At 39.5% G+C, this 18,211-nt stretch overlaps 1 protein-coding gene across 1 annotated transcript in view; it reads right to left on the bottom strand.

The window, feature by feature from the left end:
• SNX14 (sorting nexin 14) overlaps positions 1 to 18,211 on the bottom strand; it is a 52,019-nt gene that overhangs the window by 6,570 nt on the left and 27,238 nt on the right. The window contains exons 13-26 of the mRNA XM_060752990.2: positions 17,184 to 17,339; positions 16,144 to 16,268; positions 15,349 to 15,407; positions 14,855 to 14,984; positions 13,054 to 13,252; positions 11,449 to 11,532; positions 10,991 to 11,091; positions 10,447 to 10,558; positions 8,390 to 8,430; positions 8,159 to 8,278; positions 4,944 to 5,067; positions 3,791 to 3,955; positions 2,871 to 2,966; positions 1,505 to 1,596 (exon numbers count right to left, since the gene is read on the bottom strand). Of these exons, the coding sequence (XP_060608973.2) occupies positions 1,505 to 1,596; positions 2,871 to 2,966; positions 3,791 to 3,955; positions 4,944 to 5,067; positions 8,159 to 8,278; positions 8,390 to 8,430; positions 10,447 to 10,558; positions 10,991 to 11,091; positions 11,449 to 11,532; positions 13,054 to 13,252; positions 14,855 to 14,984; positions 15,349 to 15,407; positions 16,144 to 16,268; positions 17,184 to 17,339 (1,604 nt within the window). The remainder of the gene's footprint in view (positions 1 to 1,504; positions 1,597 to 2,870; positions 2,967 to 3,790; positions 3,956 to 4,943; positions 5,068 to 8,158; positions 8,279 to 8,389; positions 8,431 to 10,446; positions 10,559 to 10,990; positions 11,092 to 11,448; positions 11,533 to 13,053; positions 13,253 to 14,854; positions 14,985 to 15,348; positions 15,408 to 16,143; positions 16,269 to 17,183; positions 17,340 to 18,211) is intronic.

The following is an 18,211-nucleotide window of genomic DNA, read 5'->3' as shown; positions in this document are numbered from 1 at the left end:
GGGTACAGTTATTTCCAAGAGCGAAAATTTTACTGGCCATTGGCAAGTAGTTTACCATATGTCTGTTTTTACTCATTACAACACCAGTATAATGATCTAGTGTACACTAGTATTTCTGCAGCAGTATGGACAAAAAAAGAGAAAGAAAATTAAGCTTTTTAAAGTACCAGAAATCACTCACTATCTATATATATAAATCTGAAAGTGGCGTCGAACGGAGAAGCAAAACTCAAAACCCCCCCAACGGAAATTAACCAAAATTCCCATGCACATACCTCAACCCACTAGGTACAAACAAACCGAATCAAAATTAAAAAGAACACAACAATATACTCACAAAACGACAAAATGACTGAGCATGCGCAATGGCGCAAAGTCCCCGGCGCGCGCGCACATGGCCGAACGGCCAACGCACCCTCCGCACCTCCCTCCCTCACCCAGCACACACACACACACGCGCCCCTTCATGGCGCACACACACACAGACACGCCCCCTCACTCCCCCGCGCGGCACACACGCAGACACACACAGACACGCCCCCTCACTCCCCCGCGCGGCACACACACACACACACTCCCATGACCAACAGAAAATACTGGAAAGGTTTGGTGGGCATTGACCTTGAGTTTGGGAGTTGTAGTTCACCAACATCCAGACAGCACTGTGGACTCAAACAATGATGGATCCGGACCAAACTTGGCACAAGCACTCAATACGCCCAAATATGAACACAGATGGAGTTTGGGGGAAATAGACCTTGACATTTGGGAGTTGTAGTCACTGGGATTCACAGTTCACCTACACTCAAAGAGCATCCTGAACCCCACCAACGACAGAATTGGTGCAAACTTTCCACACTGTATCCCCATGACCAACAGAAAATACTCAAGTTTACACACAATGATAAAGAAATTATATATATTAGAAACCAACACTTTCTCATTACTTTTTTTTCAAGATCAACAGACTGGGCCACAGGAAAGATAAGAGAGACAGCAGAAGAGAAAGAAAAAGGGGGAAGGAAGGAAAGATGTAGAGAAGGAAGAAATGAGAGAAAGAAAAAGGGGAAAGAAGGAAGGAGAGGAGGAAAGAAAAAAGGGAATGAAGGAAGGAAAGAGGGAGTGAAAGAAGGGGGAAGATGTAGAGAAAGAAGGAGGGAAGGAAAGAGAGAAGGAAGAAAAGAGAGACAGCAGAAGAGAAAGAAAAAGGTGGGAAGGAAGGAAAGAGATAGAGAAGGAAGCGGAGAAGGAAAGATGGGAAGGAAGGAAGGAGGGAAAGGAGAGAAAGAGGGAAGGTTGGCCACAGCAAATAAAAAGTGAAAGAAGGAAGGAAACATGGAGGGATGAAAGGAGGCAAAGGAAGAAAGGGGGAGGGAATGAAGGAAAGAGAGAAGGTACCTCTCTTTCATAATAGACCAGATATCTACCTCTACTATGAAAAGATTTACTATAGGCCACAGCAACGCGTGGCAGGGTACAGCTAGTTTTTTTTATAAATGCTTACCTGTTTGTTAAGCACTGGCTGCTGTAATCCATCAAACAGAAGTCTGATGCCTTCGTATTTGGCCTCTTCTCCAAGGCACTTCCCTATTAAATCTAAACAAAGGATAGAGACAAACAGATATGAATTGAGGGAGAATTAAAAATTCTTAAACCCTCCGTTTTTCAAATAGTCAAAATGTTTACTCTGCAAGACATCAAACCACTGATTCTAACAAAACATTTTGGCTAGGTCGGCAATTTTAAGTATACAATTTGTGTTTGAGTAACTGGGGCATTCTTACTGTGTGTATTGTCCTGGAGAGTAAGCAGGGGAGTGTCCCAATTTCATACCTGAAATGTTCACACCATGAACCAACAAATGCTTAGGATTTAGCCTACTCTGTTCAAGTAAAACAATGGATCAGGTGTGTCTATCAGTCCTTAATCAGCATTATCTTCTCTGCCATGTCAGTTTTGGCTACACAACTTGGTATATGATTTGGGGTCAACTCAGGTGAGTTCACTATAAAATTTGCTCTCTCTAATTTATGCAAAATTAGAGAGAAAATCCAACGTTGCATTTGCCGTTGTGCTGTTTGGCCTCATAAATACCGTATGTGCAAAAAGTCCTAAACTGACAACTGGAAAGGGGAGTATATGTTCTTGCTCATGTTACTGGACCTCTTGGCAGCATTCATGACTTCTGAGATGCTTAGCTCGTACAGGATGAAGGAATACCCCTTGTACAGTGATTCTAGCGCTTTAGGGTCAAACAACCTAAGGAGGCAGCATTGGGTGACCAGTGGGAAAGGAACAAGAATCACGTTGGATATTCCTTAGAGCAGGGGTCCTCAAACTAAGGCCCAGGGGCCGAATACGGCCCCTCCAAGGACATTTACCCGGCCCTCACTCAGGATCAACCTAAGTCTGAAATGACTTGAAAGCAAACAACAACAACAACAATCCTATCACATTAGCCAAAAGCAGGCCCACACTTCCCATTGAAATACTAATAAGTTTATATTTGTTAAAATTGTTCTTCATTTTTATTATTGTATTGTTTTTAAGTGCTTTTCTTTTTTTGCACTACAGATAAGATACGTGCAGCGTGCATAGGAATTCATTCATGTTTTTTTTTTTTCAAATCATAATCCGGCCCTCCAACAGTTTGAGAGACTGTGACCTGGCCTCTGTTTAAAAAGTTTGAAGACCCCTGCCTTAGAGCCTTGTGGGTTTAGCAATGCAATCTGATGCATCTCGAACTACTATATGCTTATATTATTTTGAAATATAGAAAACTGTAGGAAATGATGTTTAGATGAATATAGACAAGGATCTTGATGGAATAACTCTATTCTTGACAGCTCATGTCACAGAACACCACAAACCTGGAATGTACTTCATCATTTCATCAAAGGTCTGCTTTGCTCGTTTGTGCTTATCTTGAAGAGGCCGATGCTCAGAGTTCTCACAAAACACAGCATCTGAGTGGGAAAAATACTTTTAAGGCACCATAGACTACTATGTCACCCAGATTTTAATTATTTTAGTTAATTGTTATTGTTTAAATGAAAAGTACTTGACTAATAAGCCCTTCTTAATTAGAAGTCCCTCATTTAACCCTTGTTCCTTCTCAAGATACTTAACTAACAGGTCCTTCAAATTCTCATTTTAATTAACAGTCCTTCATTTAGTACTTTCAATGCCTTAAATCAAGAAATATCTTTCTAGGATCTACAGAGACACACATAGGAACACCTCAGCGAGCAAGAGTTCAAAAGTGGCAGACTAAAACCTGGAACCTCAATCCATGGCTGATACTAGATGAGAGACTCCCCTCTGGGCACACAGAAAACTGAGTACTGAACAGATTGCGCTCTGGCACCACGAGATGCCAAGTCAATCTTAAGAAATGGGGCTACAAAGTGGAGTCCACATCATGCGAGTGCAGAGAAGAGCAAACCACAGACCACCTACTACAATGCAACCTGAACCCTGCCACATGCACAATGGAGGACCTCCTCACAGCAACATCAGAGGCACTCCAAGTGGCCAGCTTCTGATCAAAAGACATTTAGTATAATGCAAAGTTTTTAATTTTGTTTGTGTTTTAAATACATTATAACAGTACCCAGAATTCGTTTCTGACACAATAAATAAAAATAAATTTAGTATTTTGCTCTAGCTGCTTTTTACAGCACAAAAAGAAGAAACTATCACCCAGGAAAGTTTCTACAAGAACAAATGGAGCAAAGGCTGCTATTATTCACAGTCCAAGGACCTGTTGGAGCATAACTGGGACACTAACCTCTCAAAAGTGTGATAAGTGACACCAAACGGTGCTCCTGAAAGAGTTGTTCCAGCTTGTACCGCAAGTAGTAGTCAGTGTATGCCTCTAAGGTGTTTTTGAAGAGAATCCGGCCTCCCATCAGGATGTGATGAAGCCAGTCAGGTATATGGAACACCACTCTACCTGTAAGGTCAATATTGTTACATATGCGGTAGTTACTATATGAGAAACACTGTGTATTTTTAATGAATGAGATGATATTTTTTGAATGAATAACTCAGGTTTCACACTGCCAATCCTCTGATGGTGCTCTCATGTTCCAAATGACATCATACATAAGGACATTTTGCAAAATACAACATGGCACATAAGAGAAGTTTTCAGGCCCTGGGGTTTTTTGACTTACTAAGATACTTCAATAGGTTTGGGAGTAGCAACATGACTATTACACTTGGACGCTAGTTTACAATATTTAGATTTGGTAGGTAAATAGCAATAACTTTTAGCCAAGCATTTTTCCAGTCTCCTTTCTCCACTGAGCAGAACTGTGAGAATTAGCCACATGATGTAGCACACCATGGTCTCTTGTTTTATTTCTTTCAGCAACAGGATCCCCACGATCTTGATCTACTTTTACTACAGTGAATGAATTCAAAAGATAATGCTCTTCCATACATAGACAAATAACAACAGTCGAGATCTCTTCGCAAGACATTATTTCCTTGTTTTGAGCTAGATCAGAATCCCAATCCTGATGTTAAAGTTCATTATATTACTTGCGCTTATCTAATATTATTTCCTACTCCTTCATTCAAAAAGATATTAGACTGACCAGAGAAGCAGGGCTGTATAATCTGGTATGACTGTTAAGTGTCAAAGTGGTTGCCAAATATCATTCCATATATATAGGTTCCAAAACTCCAAAAATACGTCATATTCATTCACACACACACACACACACACACACACAGAGAGAGGAATCATGGAAACTGAGTCTAATCTACTTTCACCATCATGATCTTGAAAATCAGAATTATTTGCCATTGGCAGAAACCCTCAATGCATAAAAACTGCTGTTAAAAGAGCAAGAAAAACCTGCTGAGTTAGCATTATTTTTTTATTTTCAAGATGTGCTACTTCATGCTAAGAAAATTAAGAAACGATTTCTCACCAATATACATTAAGTAGTCATAGACTCCTTCGACAGTTATCATTTGCATAAAGTAGTTCTGATTTTGTCTTCTCTCTGAGTTCTCTGAACGGTTTGCATTGTTCTTGTAGAGTTCATTAAAAAGCTAAAATCAACGAGAATTGGGGGTTTAAAACAAACAAATACTAGGAAAAGCTTATCAGCAAAACAGATTATTCTAGAGTAACTTTTTGTTGGTTTTAATGTAACCAATAACATTTTTTTCTTGCACAAGTAGAAGCTGTAAGCAGTTCTGAAGTGATATTTTATATAGAGGAGCCCCTGGGTGGCACAGCGAGTTAAAGCGCTGTGCTGCTGAACTTTCTGACCGAGCAGGGCGAGCTCCAGCTTCTGCCAACCTAGCAGTTTGAAAACATGCAAATGTGAGTAGATCAATAGATACCGTTTCAGCAGGAAGGTAATGGCGCTCTATGCAGTCATGCTGGCCACATGACCTTGGAGGCGCCGACGGACAACGCCGGCTCTTCGGTTTAGAAATGGACATGAGCACCCCTGAGTTGGACACAACTAGACTTAATGTCAAGGGGAAACTTTTACCTTTTATTATTTTATATAGTACAAAAATGAGGTTCTTTTATTTTATCAGTCACATCTCAAAGCTAAAACTACAACTTGCTCAAATTATACACATTTTGTAGCTCTGTCAACTACAAGCAGCTCCCTGATGAGAGCTGCTTTGCTTTTTTAGGGTGCTTCATTTTGGCACCATGAAATTACAATAATATATTCCCAAAGACAATTGAAGCCAATCAAAATTAGAAACGATGACTTTTCCCACATCATTTAATCAGTTGTTGGGACTGGAGTAATATTGGCTTTCCTCCAATATATTGCCTGCAATAAAAGAAGTGGGAATGTAGGAAGTGGGAAACTTAAGTTCAGAGCACCTCAGTCTGTGCTCATGTTGTACGCCCCCCCCCTTTTTTTCTTCTGTTCCCCTCCCATCCCACCTTCCTTGAGGACCAGGTTGTTGTGCTTAAAGACCCTGCAAAGTCCGGTTCTGTTCTCCAGATTCAGATTTGCTCTATCAAACCTTTTACATTACTGTATTATATCCAGGATCATTAATCTGATGCATGGTTGAAAGAGTTGCTAAAAAGTTTGGTTTTTTTTCATGTCAGGAGTGACTTGAGAAACTGCTAAAAAGTGGAGGAGTTCCAGAATTACAGGGTCCAAAGGGAAATTAACTCTTGATTTATCTATCAATAGTTATCCTTGTGAACAATGTTGTATGTAAACAATTTTGTCAACAAGAAAGTTTCAGCAGTGATTTCTGCTGTTCTGTGAGTTGGGTTTTTTAAAGCACCTTCCCTGAATTAGTAGAATTTCTTTTTATTTGGGCATAATGTGCACAAGAGCCATCATGGTTTAGTAGCTTAGGTCTTAAACTATGACTCTAGAGCAGTGGTTCTCAACTTGTGGGTCTCCAGATGTTTTGGCCTAGTAAACTGGCTGGGATTTCTGGGAGTTGTAGGCCAAAACACCTAGGGACTCACAGGTTGAGAACCACTGCTCTAGAGGCTAGGGTTTGAATATTCATGGAAATCACACTCTCTCAATCTTAGAGGAAGGGAAAGGCATACACACTTCTGAAGGCATGTTACCAGGAAAAACCCTGTGATAGGTTAGCCTTTGGACTGCCATAAGCTGGAAACGATTTTAAGGCAGACAACAACTAGCATGTTGATATCGAGCCACTGGTTTGTTAAAACTAGTATTTGAGTGATTGGATTTCATGCAGAACAACTTCAGACAGTGCTAATTAAAAAGAGTGCCTCTTCCAAACCAATGCTTTCTATTGTAGTCTGGGTTGCTTTTCTTTAACCACCCATCTGTCTAACAAGAGAGCCAGTGGCACTCCATAGGCTCTCTGGTCACACTGCCAGAGAGCCTATGTGAAATGACATACCTCATGGCAAATGACATACCTCATGGCAAATCGAAATGGGACAATTCACATAAGGGTTTGGTTTGGTTCAGGGCTTGTTGGACTAACAGCAACAGCTCATTAATACATGCTGATACTTTCTGGAACATTTTGGTTTTTCAGTACAGGTACCAGCATGTCCTAGAGCAGGGGTCCACAAACTTTAAACAGAGGGCCAGATCATAGTCCCTCAAACTGTTGGAGGGCCAGATTATAATTTTTTTTAAAATGAATGAATTCCTATGCGTATCTTATTTGTTGTGTAAAAACACTCTAGAATACAATAATTAAAATCAAGAACAATTTTAACAAATATAAAATTATTAGTATTTCATTGGGAAGTGTGGGCCTGCTTTTGGCTGATGAGATAGGATTGTTGTTGTTGTTGTGTGCTTACAAGCCATTTCAGACTTAGGTTGACCCTGAGTGAGGGCAGGGTAAATGACCTTGGAGGGCTGTATTCGGCCCCCGGGCCGTAGTTTGAGGCCCCCTGTCCGAGAGCAATGGATCCCAACCTTTTTTTGACCAGGGACCACTTTGACAAGGGACCACTCTCCAACATTAGTACCAAAAGGGTTACGAATCAGGTTTTGGTCAACTTTAGGTTTGGTTTGGTTATTTGGGGTGCTGATTCAGAAAACTGCATTGCATAGACCACATCAGCTCTAGTTTCTGATGCAGAACACAGGCCATCCAGTAGTCGCCATCTGCTCTCCAACAGAAAACCATATTTAATAATCTAAACCTGATGTGGTCTATCCATGGGGTTGGGGCTGGTCAGCGACAGTGAAGGAGTGGCAGGAGGTGCAAAAGGAGTGGAAATAAAATAAGTAAGAGGAAGGAAGCTCGTGGACCAGATTTTTGTCCTCGCGGCCCAATGGAGGTCCACAGCCCACAGGTTAAGAACCACTGTCCTAGAGGAAAGCTGGGTATATTTCACCTGCTGATTACAAAATAGCACCACTTTTCCCTATCCACTCTAGTTTTTGAGGTACAGAAGATATGCTATATATCAGTCACTATCTACTTGCCCACAGAAAACCATGATCAGCATGCCTACAAAACAAGAGATGATGTAGTCTATCCAATGCAGTTTTCTGAACCAGTACCCCAACAACCCCAGGAACAGGCCTAAAAACCAAAATATTAAGTATTTTTCTTGGTCTAGCTGTGTAATTTTTATATAGCATATAATTGTTTCTCATTGGCCGATTTTCTCCCAGTCTAACCCTAGAAGACCATACTATACCTTTTTGTTGTTTTCAGATGTAGGGCTGAGAATAGTAAGTTCTGGTTTACTTGGCTTAGGCTTGGGAGGTTCACAGGAATTAATAAAATTTATAATAAATGGCTCCAAGTGCTGGCCTTTCTGAAATTAACCAAACAATAGCTGTAAGGCATTATATACACTGGATAAATCCACAAGTATCTTGTAATAAAAATATACTGATTACAAGCCTAAAGAAGAATTTCTACCCACCTCTTTCATTAGTTTTCCAGGAACAGATTTTATAATTTTGCCTGCAATTGAAAATCAACAGAAAAATAAATAAATCATTAATTGCTTTTTCCACAACAAAATCCATACCTCCATAATGTATGGGCCCTGTGTGTTTTCCCTTGCGAACTATAAAGCATGTGTGTAAAAAGACTATTGTTTTGTCTTAAGAATTTAATGCAACAATGTGCATTCATACTAGTAACAAAAATTAATAATAGCAGAAAAGGATAAAAGTTAAAATTAACACTTTAATTTAATTTAGGGTTTTTTTTATCATGTTGTGACTCTGTATGTTTCGATGTTGTTGTTTGAAAACTGTCCTGAGTCCCCCTGGGGAGAGAGCGGTATATAAATAAAGGTTTATTTTTTTTATTAATTTATAAGATTTTTGGTCATATCAATGTTTGCCTACTTATTATCATCCAGTATTTATTTATTTATTTATTTATTTATTTATTTGCTTTACTTGTATACCGCAGTTTCTCAGCCCAACAGGCGACTCAACGCGGTTTACAACAAGGATAAGAATCAATCAATGATATACAATTTAAAACCATAAAAGCATAATACACAATATTGACACAACAATAGACAACACAATGCATCTCATAACTAGAGTCGTGATCCAATCCGTCGTCCAAATTTCCATTCCTGTAATCATCACATTCATTGCACTGTTTAACCGAATGCCCGTTCAAACATCCAAGTTTTTAATCTTCTTCGGAACACCATTAGCAAGGGGGCTGATCTTACCTCCATAGGAAGGGCGTTCCACAGCCAGGGGGCCACCACAGAAAAGGCCCTGTCTCTCGTCCCCGCCAGCCACACCTGTGAAGCAGGCGGGATAGAGAGCAGGGCCTCCCCAGAAGATCTTAGGGTCCTGGCAGGCTGATAGGCAGAGATATGTTCGGATAGGTAACTTGGGCCAGAACCGTTTAGGGCTTTATAGGCCAACGCCAGCACTTTGAATTGAGCCCGGTAGCAAATCGGCAGCCAGTGGAGCTGGTGCAGCAGAGGAGTTGTATGCTCCCTGCGCTCCGCTCCTGTTAGTATCATGGCTGCCGAGCGTTGGACTAGCTGGAGCTTCCGAGCCGTCTTCAAAGGCAACCCCACGTAGAGTAGTCAGTCCAAAATGTGGAACATAAACTGAGTAAAGGTAAAGGTAAAGATTTTCCCCTGATATTAAGTCTAGTCATGTCTGACTCTGGGGGTTATACTAATCTCAATTTCTAAGCCGAAGAGCCGGTGTTGTCCATAGACGTTCCAAGGTAATGTGGCCAGCATGACTGCATGGAGCACTGTTACCTTCCCGCTCACAGTTCCATGTTTTTGAACTGTTAGGTTGGTAGAAGCTGGGGCTAACAGCAGGAGCTCACACCGCTCTCCGGATTTGAACCGGCAACTTTTCGGTCAGCAAGTTCAGCAGCTCACTGCACCACTGGGGGCTCCATAAACCAACTACAGAATACATTTTAAAATCTAGGTTTGGATTCAGATCTCTTCTGGAAACAAAGAACTGGACTCAAGAAATGGCCTCCCCCAACTGCTGGTGAAGCTTAGGGTGGGGTGAAAGGTGAATTTTGCTGATTCTACACATGCTCTTCACTGAATCCCATGCTATTTTAGTAGGTTTCTTAACCTTTAGAAACTGCGGTGTCAAGGGCTTCAGGGGGAATTGATGGAAATCACTTCCATGCATTCTTTTCTGTGAGTGGAACCCCAACCCATGGGCACAGTTCCAGTTAAAACAACTCTGGGTCGAAATTAGATATTTCTGCACACCTTCAAAATTTTAGTTACACAACCTATTTTTTAAGACTTATTTTACAGAGATGCAACAAGGATCATGATTTCTGTATTCTGAGGGAAACATCCTGTTTTCATTTATTCTAAATCACACCAGGAATACAGAGAAAACGATAGCAGATGTGTGTGCATGGCAAAAGACATTGTATCTATTCCATGGAATTCAGAATGTGGGATGAACACTTAGAAAAACTTGTCAAAAGAGATTCCCACGACAGATTTGTACATACCAAGGTTTACATCAGGCAACATTTTGTCAAGGAATTGTGTTTCACCGCCATTGGGAGACAAGAAGTCAGCCAAAAGCTGGCTGTTGCTTAGCTCTGGATGTTGAGAAAGTTTCTATTGAAGGAGACAAAATGGAAAGAAAATGAGATTATGAGCCTTTCTCCAATAATGACAGTTTTAAAACAATTTGAATTCTTTGCTAGGTAACGGTAAATGCAAAGTGTCTGCATATGAAAGCCATGTCATATCCTAATATCCTAATTTTCTATTATGTTATTTTGTATTATTTATTTTATTTGATTGGTTTATTTTACTGTGATGTTATTTTGCTGTACTGTACTGTATTTCTGGGCCTGGCCTCATATAAGCTGCTCTGAGTCCCCTTTGGGGAGATGGTGGAGGGGTATAAATAAAGATGATGATGATGATGATGATTATTATTATATCCTGGTGAATGACAGGTGACTGTTTAAGGAGAAAACTCATGTTGACCAATGTATGCTACAAGCACAATGAATACCCACTCAACTGGTGTTTCCTCCCTACCTGCAGGTATTCCTGAAACTCTTCTCTCTTTGACTTTAGGAATTCATAGTTCTTTGGTCCAATGATCCTCTTTGAAGGAAGCTGAGCATCAGGGAATGTACCTGATAAAACAGGAAAATATAGTAGATTTGTTAAAATATTTTAACACAAGTGTATGTGTGTGTGTGTGTATGACATTTAAAAAATGAAAAGAATAAAAATATCGCTTATTACAAAATCAAGATAATGTAAAACCAATTAAAACTGTTTAAAATAATGTTGACAACAGCTAATATGTAAATTGGATAACTGACTAGGATTTGGTAGCTTTAATAAAAAGCCATACTTTGACTTCATACTGGCATAACACCAGGATTTGGTCCAACTAGGTGCCACAGCAAAGGATGCCCTTTCCACACTGTATTGCTCCCAAATTGTAGTACTAATTTATTTCAAACTCTAGGAGGATGTAAACATACCATGAAATTCTGTTAGCTTTGATTCAAGGACATAAAATTCCAGATATCTTCTGTAGACAGACCAGTGCTCGGGTTTATGCCCAACTGAAAATGCAAGCAGATTTGTTATTCCCCTCTAAGAACACTTAAAATGTCCTATAAATAAGCATAACAAGAGAAAAGGCCTTTAACTAAATTAAACACATGTATTATCAAAAATGACATGCTACAGTCTTACATGGACACATTTAAAATAACATTTCAATGACTGGAATATTCCAGAATAATCTATACACATAATGAAAGTGAAAATATGTATGTATATATGTGGTTGAGGTGCCCACTTCCACAAACAGCTTTAATCCATAATACTGAGGAGCCACCAAAAGCACTCCCTCCAATGATATTTCAGGTTATAGCAAACGCCATGAACATGTAGCCCAAATCCTGCCAATGTCCTCCCCAAACACCATACTGCCCACCACCCAAGGAATGCTTTCATTTGGGGACAGTTTCATCCTAGATTTTATGTGTTTCCTCCACAATAGACATCCCAGTGTTTTCTACTCTCTCCATTGGTGTGGAATTTGCATGACCCCGCCCACTGCCTCCCTTAACCCTTTCCTACTCGTTTCAACTCTGTCTGCATAACAAACAGAGCACAACTGATCAGCAACTAAACATACTGGAGGAGTTTGGGAGACTGACTCCACATGATGGAAGTTGTAGTTCACCATGCATCAAGTCAGAGCAGTGTAATAGATCTGATAATAGATCTGGACCACATTTGGTACACAGAACCCCATGACCAAAGAGAAATACTGGAGAGGTTTGGGGGGAATTCAACTTGACTTAAAGCCATTGTAGGCAATGGGATTTATAGTTCACCTGCAATCAAAGTGAGCACTCTGGACCCCACCAACGATGGCCTTGGACCTAACTTAGCACAATGAACCCCCTTGACCCACAAAAAATGCAGGAGGGTTTGTGGGGAAATTCACCTTGATTAATAGGAATTATAGTTCATCTACATCCAGAGAGCACTGTGAACACAAACAACAATGGATCGGCACCAAATTTGGCATGCTCAAATTTGCCCAAATTTGAATACTGGTGGAATTGGGGTGGAATTGACCTTGACATTTGTTAGCTGTAGGTGCTAGGATTTCTAGTTCACCTGTAATCAAAGAGCACTCCGAACCCCAACAATAAGAGACCTGAACGTAACTTGGCACACAGAACCCCCATAACCAACTGAACGTACTGGAGGGATTTGATGGGACTGACCCACCACGGCGGGAGTTGCAATTCATCCTGCAGCTGGAGAGCATACTGAACCCCACCAATGCTGCATCTAGAGCAAATCTGCTCAACATGACAAACTTTAAGTATTGATGGAGGTTTGGGGAGTTAACCTGGCATGATGTGAGTTGCAGTACACCCACAACCTTCTTCTAATAACCCGGGGAACGTCTGGTACCAAAGCCAGTATATAATAAATTCCAGGAAACACACTGGCATTTGTTGGTGGGCCATATTTTGAGTTATTTAACACACCCCAGAAGTGTGCACCTCTAACTTAGCATGCATTACAAGTGCATCAGACAGTAAGCTCAGACTATCTACCTGCCATTCTGTCATTCCTCTCCACATCAATGCAAAATACTGGAATTCTCTCCCTTCTCTCTTTCCTTTCATAGGAATCTTCGAAGAAGTCCACATATGGAATGGTAATTTTCCAAGCGGCAAGATTGCGAGGGGTATTTGGTGCGCTAAGTGCTTCCACAGGAGAATCATCTTCCATTACCATAATGCCTTCTTCAATCTACAGGGAATTATGTACCGAAAGTATACTTTGAGCTACTACTAAAGTTGTAATATTTAACATTTAGGCAGAACAAGTATACTCGATTCTTTTTTCCTCCATTTCAGAAACAGTTCTCTTTCTCTTAACGACATACATAAAAAACATCTAAAACCTCCACCTGACACCTGCATGTACATCAAGAAACATATGATACAATGTTCAAAACCTTTGCTAACAACGATAACGAACACATCTTCTGGCTTGGCCTATAGCCGTGGAATGGGATTCATAAATGTGGAAACATGTTTATTTCTTTTGTTCAATTGACTATTTTTATGTTATTTGTAAAAGGTTATATTGCCCCAGAGACCATGTTCAAAACACTACACTGCAATGTCTAACACATATGATTTGGCGCAATTGCCTTATGTGCATTCTCATGAGTAAAACACATTCCAAGTTGCTAATGTGATTGCAAGAACTGGAAAGCAGGAGAGAGAGAAAATAAACAAAACAAGGTTAACAGTCAGTTTGAGCATCTAATTAGAGACAGAAAATGTGGAATATAAATTTAGCAATTCCCTGCATTCCACAGAACACATTGGCTTGAACTGTGAGATCTGTAAAACAAACTCCCCCTTCTGACCATGAAAGGAACTTAATCAAGCAGTGAAGGCTCCTGCTTAGGAAATGTTTGTATTATGTATGTTTCAGAGTGAGTGAGAGAGAGAGAATTTTAACAGATTCCTTCCTTCTTCAAATAATCTCTCAGACTGTTCTAGAGGGTCCCCAAGCCTATCAGAAAAGATTGCAGAGAGAGGATAGCCAGCAAACTCATGACCACATAACTTCTGCTGGAAACATCCTAAGATACTACCCACTAATTAGGTAACTTTGAACTTTCATGAAATACAGAAATTGTTTCTGTGTTTCATAAAAAAAGTATCAACACTGATAAAAAATTTTTAAAAAAGAAATGAAAATCAAGGAAAATTAATTATGTACATAAACAGTACCTAGTGTCTCATTCATTATATGAAGGTACTTTTACCACTACAAGGGGAAACTACAGCACACAAAATTCTTAAGTACTTTTAATTACAGAATAATAATAACAGCAATAAGAATAATAATACATAAATAAATCTTTATATATATCCCGCTTTTCTCCCTCACGGGACACAAAGCAGCTTACAACATATTACAATAATGTAAGCAGCAATCCAAGTACATCAATATTAAGTATAAGACTTCAAAAAAGAAACAGTTTAAAACAACAATAATATACACTCACATTCTTATGGCATCATGTCATCATACACAGAACTTGTAAGGGAATTGTGGAAGTAGTAGGAAACTATAGTGAGTATTACTAAATATGAATATACTCATTTAAATCATTTTAATGAGAAACATGCATGTAATGGAGTGTAAATGCATGTAATGGAGTGGAACTGCTGCTTACAGGATGTAACTCGTGTGACCATGTTATGAGAGTGGAAATAGCATTCAGGAAAGAGAAGCAACTATAAAATGGCAAGGTGGCTCAGCATTCAATGGAACAGAGAGGGATAAATAATAAATAATAAGCAGGTCATCAAAATTCTTAGGGCTACTCACAAAGTCATCCTCTCCTTCACCGAGGCCATAGCTGGGCAGCACAGCCCCTTCCATTGTGGTACTCTTGAAGACTCCTTTGATTTTACTACTTATACTTCTGATTCCAGATTCTCCTTTTTTCTGGGAACTCCTGTATGTGAAATAAATAGGAAAATATATACTGAAGAGTAATTCTAAGCAGAAGAGTAAGTCCAAGAACTTCCCAACTCTAAATATACGCTCTAGACGGAAAGGGAAGATCTTCAGGGCAGAGCACTGGGTGGTACAGAGGCATCATGTAGTCAGATTACTGTGCATCAGTATGGTCACATTTCGGTATTTTTGGTTTACTATCTCCTTCTGAAGACAGTACAGTGTAAAACAAAAGATGCAATGTATTTCAATTAAGAAATTTAAGGGGTAAATTCTCACAACCAGGTTTGGTATCAGCTAAAAACATATCTGACACCTGGACTATTACAAGCAGTCAAAACATCCAAGTAAGGTATACCCACTTGTTTGATTTGGAATTGCGCGTTGGGGATTCATCTTCTTTTAAGAGATATCTGAAAAACTAAGCCAGAAATGGGGAGGGGAAATTATTAAGAACCAACTATCATTATTCTTTCATCGAATATATTTATTTGTTATTCTACAACTGTTCTCGGGGCAACTTACATAAATACAGATGATACACAAACAAACCTTCTAACCAATCCCCATACAAACTAGCCATATTAATTTCTACTACTACAATCAAAAAAATGCCTTTTGAACCATAATGTATTAAAACATAGTAAGTGAGAATGACACAAAGATCTAAAAAGCTTCATAGAGGCTGAAACACTTAAAGATGCGAAGGAGACAACATAAATGCACAATGATTTTTTTAAAATGTGAGAATATAAACCTGTTTGCCTGATGCTGAAAGGGATTATCAGGGCAGGCTACCAGTTGACATTTGTGGGAAAGATTTTCCATAAATGATGACGGAGCTACGATAGGAAGGCTAGATTGTAATATCTTTGTTCATTTGGAGAGGTAACAGAAAGTAATGACATCACTTTGAAAAACAATGCAACTTTGAAAAAAAACATCTGGAATGTGAGTTGATGATGTATTACTAATAAGAGTTAAATTGAGTTTTGTGAGTAATGAAATACATAAAAAACATCTAAAATATGCTAATAGTCTTAAAAATAATGTTTTCTAGGTTTGAGTCATTTTCAGTTTCTCTGCACTAAAAAGGGCAAAACACTCCCGAGTTACTTGTGCAGAAAATTTAACAACAAATTTAACTTCAGGCTTACTTCATCAGTGTGGCAGAATCTAGGTATGAAGACAGTCTCTAAGAGGCAAAAAACATGTTCAAAGGCTTCATAGAAGCATCTCATTGTTTGCAGCTTGACAACGTCGACATAGGGTCCTTCAGCAACTACAGGGAGAAAATGTGGAAAATATCAATTGGTATGGTTGCAGTGCTGTGGAAAATATCTGCAGCTATAAATATACTCACTTAAAAGAAAAAGAAAATAGTATTGTCAAGAAGAATCCAAATCTAATCACTTTTCTCTTCTACGCTTTCTTTATGACCTGTGTCTAGGCAAAGAAGGCTTTTTTACAGTAAGAAAGAAGACATGGTAAAAATAGCAAAGTGGAAAATTTGAATAGGAGGTGATAGGTGTACTCAGACTTAATAACTGGTAAGTTTCACGAGTCTACTTTCTTATAGGCATGAATCATGAACCTATACCAGGGACAAGAAACGTAAGTGGATCCATGAAGTAACTTTCTGAACCCAGCCATATGAGGAAATGTCTGAGGAGGGATAAAAACATTAACTCCACTTCTGGGTTTGAAAAGCTGGTATGTTCTGATATGAAAACAGTGTGCAGAGATACTGCAAACCCATTTCAGAGGTGAAGTGCTGCTCTTGGAGGTTTCCAGGAGAGGCAATTCATGTGGGGTTTTGCGATGGCAGAAAGGAGAAAAAAGCAAGTCATAGAAAGATGGAAGCCCCAAAATATAATGGGAGTCCATTATACGTCCCAAGGCTAGTGTCCATGTCAGGGAGAATGACAGAACAGCCTTCCTTTCTTCACCGCAGTCCTATACATGGCCTGAAAAGTGGGTTTTCTAGCCTACCAGAGGACTTATGGATATGTAAGTAACTGCAGAGAGATTTTTCACACACACACATGAAATTCTGCTAACATAATTAGATGTGTCAGCATTACGCACTTTGAATGCTGGTCATTACATGGACGAGACAACCGAGTTGTCATCTGATGGACAATCTATATCCCTGCTTCTCCGGTACCAATTCAATATTTCTGTCAGTTCTACTTACTACTCTGTATCTCTTCCACAATGAAAGGATCAAATTTAATTTTGTCAATGCTCTGATGCAAGCAGTATGTTTTGTAGATTTTCACTACTTCTTCATGAAGAGCCATCATTTCATCATTGGATAATTCTGGCTGTAAAATTCTGTCATTAAATTGCTCTGTTGGAATAAGAAGGAGGGAGAAAGAAGAAACCCATTGTTATTTGAACACTGATAATATTCCATATGGAGTACATGTGTATTCATAAAATGTCAAAAGATAAACTATTGGATTCTCATGCAACAAAGTACGTGTTAATCTAACCCATCCTTTAACAAGGGTTGATATAACACTAGGGATCCCTGCATTATATTCTCTTCTTTTAAAATCTAGATCAGCACACAGATGAAGAACATTTCTGAAAATTCTGAAATTATAAGAGGGTTATTTTTTAAATTCCCCCCGAATTTCCATTTTTTCCAGTAGAAAAATTGAATTCTTCCTCTAGAAAAAAAAAATTCCTGAATGTTGCCAGGAGGAACCTAACATGGCCACTTTTACCTCCGTTCCTGACTGCTTTCAATTCCTACTGGCATTGAAAGAACACATCAGGAACCCTAGCATTTCTAGACAGCACTGCTTGAACACCAGTGGGAATTACCCCACAGCACAACTTCCCTGAAGAGCTAGAGGAACTCTCTCTTGAAGTTAACAAGGGATCTTGTAGTGCCTTTAAAAGGGAGAGAAATTTGTAGTATAAGGTTTCATAGACTCCATTTATTTCATTGGATCTTTGAGTATCTCTCATGAGCCCCCGGTGACACAGCAGGTAAAACTGCTGAACTGCTGAACTTGCGGACCGAAAGGTTGGTGGTTTCAATCCGAGGAGCAGGGTGAGTTCCCGATGTTATCCCCAGCTTCTGCCAATCTGGCAGCTCTATTGATGTACTCATATTTGCAATCTGGCATGCAAATATGAGTACATCAATAGATACCACTCTGGCGGGAAGCTAATGCACTCCATGCAATCATGGCAGCCACATGACCTTGG

This window comes from Anolis sagrei, chromosome 1 (assembly GCF_037176765.1).
Source record: "Anolis sagrei isolate rAnoSag1 chromosome 1, rAnoSag1.mat, whole genome shotgun sequence".
In the NCBI taxonomy this organism is placed as follows: domain Eukaryota; kingdom Metazoa; phylum Chordata; class Lepidosauria; order Squamata; family Dactyloidae; genus Anolis; species Anolis sagrei.
Note: the sequence above shows the minus strand (reverse complement) of the source record. Positions and strands in the feature narration are given on the sequence as shown.